The sequence below is a fragment of the Mytilus californianus genome, unplaced genomic scaffold (genome assembly GCF_021869535.1).
Source record: "Mytilus californianus isolate M0D057914Y unplaced genomic scaffold, xbMytCali1.0.p SCAF_12, whole genome shotgun sequence".
NCBI lineage: Eukaryota > Metazoa > Mollusca > Bivalvia > Mytilida > Mytilidae > Mytilus > Mytilus californianus.
In genome coordinates this window covers 63468542-63476426 of record NW_026262604.1, presented here as the reverse complement: position 1 = coordinate 63476426, position 7885 = coordinate 63468542, and the positions used below count along the sequence as shown (strand labels likewise).

General features: G+C 34.0%; 1 protein-coding gene across 1 annotated transcript; it reads right to left on the bottom strand.

The window, feature by feature from the left end:
- Positions 1-4441: 4441 nt before the first annotated feature.
- LOC127721167 (sortilin-related receptor-like) lies at positions 4442-6997 on the bottom strand. Its single transcript, XM_052227839.1, has 4 exons — positions 6897-6997; positions 6242-6382; positions 4989-5132; positions 4442-4584 (listed from the first exon to the last, which is right to left on the bottom strand). Exons 1-4 carry the CDS (start codon positions 6979-6981, stop codon positions 4442-4444), a joined length of 513 nt encoding a protein of 170 aa, XP_052083799.1. The 5' UTR covers positions 6982-6997.
- Positions 6998-7885: the final 888 nt, after the last annotated feature.

The window sequence follows — 7885 nt, the reverse complement described above, 5'->3', positions numbered from 1 at the left end:
TGTCTTTCATTGGGCATTTAAATTCGTGGTTTCCTTTACCCTCAGATCTACGAACTTTGTATCCCTCGGAAGCTGTATTTGGCAAAACCTTTCCCTTTCGGAATTTTGAGTCCTCAATGCTCTTCAACTTCGTACTTTATTTAGGCTTTTTAACTTTTTTTATTCGAGATGAATATCACTGATAAGTCTTTTGTAGACGAAACGCGCGTGTGGCTTTCAAAGTTTTAATCCTTGTATCTATGATGAGTTTATTCTCATTTTGAAATTGGCAACGGATGTAGGTTTGAGAAAAAAGATTAACGAAATAATTTCAATGTAGCAGCATTCCAGCAGCACTACTGCATATAGTGAATGTATACCTCCCAGTTGAATGCGATGTTCCCGGACTTGTATTTTCTATCATAATTTTCTTGGTTGCTGCTTACAGGGAATCTATTAAACCAAGAACTCACGATGGTAACGCCAAAGTCATCTGTTCGAAGATTTTATGGCCGCCATCATGATTAAGTTGATCATTACGGAATATCTATGTCTAGGTGATCCCTAATATGTTTCATTTGACGAGTTCACATACCCGTTCTCTTTGTCTTGTTGATGTCATCACCAAATGCTACTTATCAACAGATGGTATTTACCATGAACAGTAATTGTTTACCCCTCCGGGTTATCTTAGCCATACCTTTTTTTCTTTGGGATACGTATCACCTAATCATTATTTTTTTTTTATTTTGGCAATGATTTGTGGACTATTTTTGTTGGAATGTTGAATGGTATATAGAGCCTGAACCTTCAACTGGATTTATGCCGATGTCAACAATGGCATTTTTCTATAATATTGAACCTTTTTGATTCTAGTGTTATCTATTTGCACTGATTTGTTCTTTTATTCCTGTGAGACAGACTACATACAGAGGTTTCTCAAGAAGAATAAATAGATGATTTTTACTCGATGATAATTTATTGAAATCATTGACATAAACTTGATTACATATATTCAATATAACACCTATTATATTTTTATTACATTCTTTGCTAAAAGAGTCGATATAAAGTGTAAACACTCAACAGATAGGCTCGCTTTCATCTGACCCATCAGAACAATCGTTAAACGTATCACATGTCCAATTTGATGGAATGCACTCTCCAGAATTACACTCGAATTCTTTGTAACTGCATAGATCTACCGATGAAAACAAAATGTGTAAAGCAAATGCATGAAATGTGCATACAGATTATGTATTACTTGTTATCAGCAAGCCTGGAGAACTGAGACTGAGAAACTTATCAATACAAGATATAACAATGAATACACTCCTGTTTAGTTGAAAAATTTGTAATAATTTCATTGTTTTATATACAGTTTTCAATTTGTTAAAAAAATTGTTATAATATCATTGCGTTTGTCATGTCATTTCTCTGAATGTGTTCAATTGTTAGTTATTCTAATTACAACCAGTACAATCATGTTTACGGTTAAACGAATGAAAACTTGTGTGTTACGTTGTCATAATGTATTAATATTGGTGTATACAAACTCATCAAAGATACCAGGATTAAAATTTTGTACGCAATTTGCGCGTTTTGTCTACCAAAGACTCTTCCGTTGAGCTCGAATCAAAAAAGTATTTTACGCATTCTAATGGATATGAAATTGTACAGCTCAGTGTTCACCGGGTAAATTGCAATTATAATGACTTTTGAAATTAAAGCATTAGTATTAATTATTTCCCAAAAATATTTTAACCGCACAAGTATTTCTATTTAATATCCTTTATGTAAAAAGGAGACTTGTTGTACACGTCATTGCGACATGAAGGAAACAAAAATCTTCAATTTGGAATGCGACTGTATTTCTTACCTGGTTCGTTAAAACGTTAAAACCCAAAGTGTCGGACCATAAATGCGTAGTAATTTACTTTTCAAATACATTTAAGTGTTTAATTTTTTACTATTATTAATAATACATCAAATTACAAACATATATAAAGAGATAACAATTGAACTTCAGTCGTTTGGCTTGAAAAATTTAGATACAGAGCAAAAAGTATTCTCTGTCAATTACTTTTATACAAATTTAATTTTTTTGTTTCAAATACCGCATTATTTATTCTAGCAAAACGCATTCATTTGCGAAAAGTCTGTAACAAAGCAGGATTTCAACCGCCAATTAGTATAATTGTTAAATGCACCTTATTATGCATAAAAAATCACCAACAGATTTCATTGCAAACGGATACTATTTGTTTAATATACCTTGCAATTTAATGATAATAAAGGTAAAAGTGGTGAATACATTTACGTGAATGAAACTGTGAAACTGTGAACCAACGGCACAAAACAAAACAAAAGTCAATTGACGATTCTTATTTATCCCCTCCCCCTCCCTTACATCTGCGGTAATGACTTCATCCATTCACAAAGTAAAAAATGATAAATTTCGAAATTAGTGTAATCCTTCGTCTTCACATACCAAGTATTATTTTGTTCACAGACTTCAATATATACTGCTAAGACCCATTTGGTTATTTATCTCCCTTGTATTCACATCTGGGCCATCGACTATCATCGTTCACAATGGAGGTTTTAACTATAATGATTATATTGATGTGTAACGGTATTTCAGTGGCGACGAAAAAGGTTTTGGAGTATTTAAGTTTTTTTCATTGACTAATAAAACCATTTTGACTGCAAAGATATTGACCAAAAGGCAAATACTCCTTTTGAACATCCTATACCGCGTTTAGCAAACCATGTAGGCCAACCACGTTCTCAATCATAGAACCAATTAGAGACGCCTGGGGAAACAACATACTTTGTATATTAGTTTAACTTAAAGTAAGTATCGGACTCATGTATAAATATAAAATATGCTCCAAGGCGATGAAATATCCCATAAATCTATCGGCTTACCTCCCTTTTACTTGAAAAAAAATCTCAAATTTAAAATGTTCATGTAAAGTATCATTGGCCTTTACAAATAGAGGCGGAAGATAACAAAGGGAGAATCAAAACTCATTAGTCGAAAACATACCAGCAAATACATGACAAAAAAAACATACCAGCAAATACATGACAAAAAAAACATACCAGCAAATACATGACAAAAAAAAAACAAACAAAAAAGACGAGCAACAGTTTTTTGCAAATAAACTCATCAAAGATACCAGGATTAAAAGTTTGTACGCCAAAATACTACATAAGACATTACTCTTATTATATGTACTAGTATATGTAAGTTTCATAAGTCCCATAGGCATAGTCTAAATTGGTTCACCTCTTCGGATGCCTCTCGTTTTACTAACGTTTTACAAAACTATATGTGATTCCTCTTCATCACTGTGATATATGCCAATCATCACATGTGATATAATGATATTATCAATTCAGAAATTGTTGCGGTGTTTTTATTATTGTAAAAAATGCTACAAGATATGTACATGTATTGCCAAAAATAAGAACTATCATCTTAAAAAAGAGGCGAAAGATACCATTCATATTCGTAAATCGAAAATAAACTGAAAACGCCATTTCTAAAAAGAAAAGGACAAACCGACAAACAACAGTACATAAAACAAAAACCAAAAGACCTAGCAACACGAACCCAACAAAAAACTGGGGATGATCTCATGTGTTTCGGAAGGGTGAGCAGATCCTGCTCCATGTGTGGCATATGTGGCACCAGTATTTGGTGTATTTGAAATCGGACTTTACATTACAATACTCCTGAATGCATCCGCAAAACAAGTGTCAGTGAAGTAAACAATGCATGTGTAAGCTCAGCACAGGTAAACAGCAAATTTGAATAAACCCCTACCTAAGGTCCGTTGCATTAGTTGTACGCAGCATTCCTTGAAATCACAAATGTAAATTCTCATTTGTGTCTGCTGTTTAACAATCGCAATAATAAATGCACGTACTATTTGATATACAAAAATTGATACCTTAGTACTTTATACGTACGGGAGAACATTTTCTCTGTCACGACCCCCAAGGGTGACTGGGGAATAGAAGTATGTTCACCATTGGTCTTCCTCCGACCGGCGGTAAAACCCTCGCCAAAGTGGGGCGTCCGTTTGGCTGTGCGGGATGTACAAATTTGCAGCCACGTCCGGTCAGAATGGGGACGTTAAATCCGATGCCTCGTGTAAAGAGAGTGCCACGCTCTTTGCACGTTAAGAACCCTTGCAACAACTCCTTGAGGGGTCCGTAGGTGACCTGTTGTAAGGCTAAATTTCAGTCCCTATCCAATATACCCTCATTTCCCGTGGCAGTCTAAGTTTCTACGACCTCAATCCCAGACGCCTCTATTACAGAACCTACCTATTGTATTTATTGTTAATTTGTTCTCGTCCTGAATATGCATGAAATATTTGCCACTGGACGTTAAGCAACCAACAATCAATCAATCAATCTCTGTCACGTTCCGGATAGAACGTGTATATTATACATTTTTAACATGTTTACCTTCAACAAAACAGTCAGTTTCATCACTGTGATCCAGACAGTCTTGATGTCCATCACATTGCCATTTACTTGGTATACACTTATGGTTATCACATTTGAATGATGATTTACTGCATTCTCCTGTCAAATAGTACAATATTCATGTTGTAAATTTCAAGAACCTAGTATGGTGCGTTGCGCATTTGACTCGGCGTCATATTTGTTTGTTAGCATGCAGTCTATTTGTTAAATGCGAGTTTTCCGCTTTTAAACTTGTCCTTTCTTGGATGATTGTGGGGAAGGGTGAGTTCATCCCTGTTCTTGATATGATATGATGAAGTACATCACATATACACTTAAAAAAGATAGGAATAAGATATATTTATCATTCTTATCAGGATCTGTCTGATCATTTTTGTGTGTATTTGAAATCGGACCTTACATTACAAATCCTAAATGCATCAGCTTAACTAGTGTCAATGAAGTAAGCCATGTACGCGTAAGCTCAGCACAAGCAAAAAGAGCAAACATACATAAATCCCTACCTAATAATTCACTACAATTGTTTTCATCTGTTTTGTCACCTGATCCACAGTCACTATCTCCATCACATCGCCATTGCTTAGGAATACAGGAACCAGACCGTTCACATCGAAAATATCTTCCGGGAATCAGTGCACAGTTATCACCTGGAGTAGACATAAAAAAAGTTATACATGTATGATTGTAGCGCGTATCAAACATTAAACCACAGTTATCACATGAAGTAGACATTTGAAAATTATATGTATGTGGCGCGTATCGAACATTATACCACAGTTATCACCTGGAGTAGACATATAAATGTTGTATGTATGGGGCGCGTATCAAACATTATACCACAGCTATCACCTAGAGTAGACATATGATGGTTGTATGTATGAGGCGTGTATCAAACATTATAACACAGTTATCAACCGGAGTGGACATATCTAGAATGTTATGTATTTGTGGCGCGTATCAAGCTTTATACCAGACAGAAGCATAGATATAACCATGTTGAAATATGGGCCTGTCGTCTGGTAGTTAAACAGCTGTAGATTAGGGCGTCTGTTAGGTTATAAATAAAAAGTCACTGAAGTCACATCCGGCGGTATAATAGAGAACATCATTAACCCTTATAAAAACAAGTAAATAAGAATGATTGCCATTGAGATAACTTTTCGTCACAGACAAAATGACGTAGAAGCTAACAAGTATAGGTCATCGTACGGCCTCATACAATGAGCTTGTTTCTAGTCGTCACAGTTTAAAGATAAATTTCCTCCTGTCGGTGTTTTTTAGACCATGTACAATTGGTAAATTGCAACCCTTTTCTCGCCCTTAATATGCAATATTGTCCCTGCGGTCCGGAAGCAAAAAATGAGAAATATATCAGAAACGTTTTAATTAGAGTGCATACATTTTGTTTTGTTTTCTGTCCAAATCTTTTATTATGTAACTTCTTTCCAATGCTTACGATGATTCATTATTTTATTCGCATCTGGTTAGGAGTATTTGTCACTGGCTGTAAAGGAGATTTCAGAATAAAGCTTATTATCATTCAAGATTAGGTTGATCAGGGCAATAAATGACTGAGAATGTACGTCAATTGCAAATGATTAAAACATTCGTATGACAAAACGTTGATTGAATAGCTATCTCTCCTCGGTTAATTTTCTTCTAATTTTTTAGTACTTTCATTTGATTAGAAGATCTCATCGAAGCTTGCGATTCGGGATTAAGGGAATGTCTTCCGATTAACAAGTTAGTACAATACCTGCAAGTTTACAATTAGCTTCATCCGTATTATCATGTGGTCCACAGTCTCGTTCGCCGTCACATTTCCACTCTAGTGGTATACAGTTACCATTCCTACATCGCATCTGTTTTGTCTTTCCACGTGTCGGACATTCCTCACCTTAAATACAAATTAGAATGAAAAAAGAATATTGAGTATGAATACGTCAATGCGGCACCAACCAAATAACCTCCATCCAAAAAAGACACCTTGAAGTATCTATACAGTCTTCCAAGAACAGGTATTTACCCGAGTCTAGAAATAGACAAAAATGGGGACCAAACTGTAAGGTTAACTCGATCCTAAATATGTATATCATTTTACAATTGAATGTGCAATATGTGTTTATATCCATTTCCAAAATGTGTGTATCAAACATTGTTTAAACATTTCATTACAACACTATATGTTCAAACCTTTAAACCATATCCAAGTGGACTTTGTTTTTTCAAATTAATTACTTTGAAACTTTATGTATATACCTTTACATCAAACGGCGCGAAAATAACTGTGGTATGTTCTTTCCTTATCATATTGTATACGACTAAAATGTTTTATAAAACGATCGTTGACATGGAGTAAACGCAAAGGTTCAAAACCAAAACGAAATATAATTTTGATGGAATATCCATACCTTTTCCTGTCCCAAATGTCAAACTTATGCAAACCAATATGTACAATATATTCCACATGATTTTCAAATATGTCCAACGAGTCATCCACCTTATGGTTAAGGTGTAGTACTAACATTAAAGTTAAACTTCTATTACACATAGTTTTGTTATTAAATGATGAATTCAGATAATCTAATACAATTTTCATAAATGTTAAATAATGCAAGTAAGCTTATCATATCAATTTTGTCGACTCATCATAAATCTTGATGAGCAGTTATTCTAATAACATTAAACCCTTAATTTTATTAAACGGGCAACCTTGATCTTGAAAAACCTTGAACACGCTTTAACTACTCAGTGATGTTGGCCTACATGAAAAGTTAGTGTAAAGTTTCGACTTATTTTTTTCTTTTATTTGTGAAAAATGTTTTTATTCCAATTTTATTGAAAATGTAGGACAAAACCAATGTACTGAACGGGTAGATAAAATTGAGAATGGAAATAGATGTATCTTAAAACAATCAAATGTCCATGTCATGCTGGCTTCTTTTGAAAAACAGTCTTTTCAGTAATTGATGATTTGGAAACCTTATCAGACCGACTATACTTTACACATACAGCAATTTCAAACCAACAAATCATTGTAAAGGGTTATAAAACCAGTTCTTTAATATAAAAACTACCAAATTATTGGATTTTTTGGCGTAACAATTCTCAGACTAGCATACATTGGCAAAATGTTTTTTGGTATGATTTAAAGGACACATATTTTCTCTACATAAAAAGTTCATATCACACTTTCTTTGCATACGCTTCCTGACTTACTTGACATTAGACCCTCTAAAAAGGATAGGAATTATTTTACAAATTTTATGTTGTAAACACAGCCATAAACATTATATTTTTCTTTAATTCATAATTATATATTTAATGATTGTTTTGATTGATTTGATACTTTGATTTTAAAAGCAGCATCTGGCAAATGTTAGAATACCCTACACCAGTA

What these genes read in the sequence shown, in the direction of transcription:
- LOC127721167 (XM_052227839.1), bottom strand. Translation starts at nt 6,981, where the DNA reads ATGACTCGTTGGACATATTTGAAAATCATGTGGAATATATTGTACATA. An exon ending in GACATTTGGGACAGGAAAAG is followed by an intron (nt 6,383 to 6,896) that starts GTATGGATATTC and finishes TTTGTATTTAAG; the next exon opens with GTGAGGAATGTCCGACACGT. An exon ending in CAATTGTAGTGAATTATTAG is followed by an intron (nt 4,585 to 4,988) that starts GTAGGGATTTAT and finishes ACTATTTGACAG; the next exon opens with GAGAATGCAGTAAATCATCA.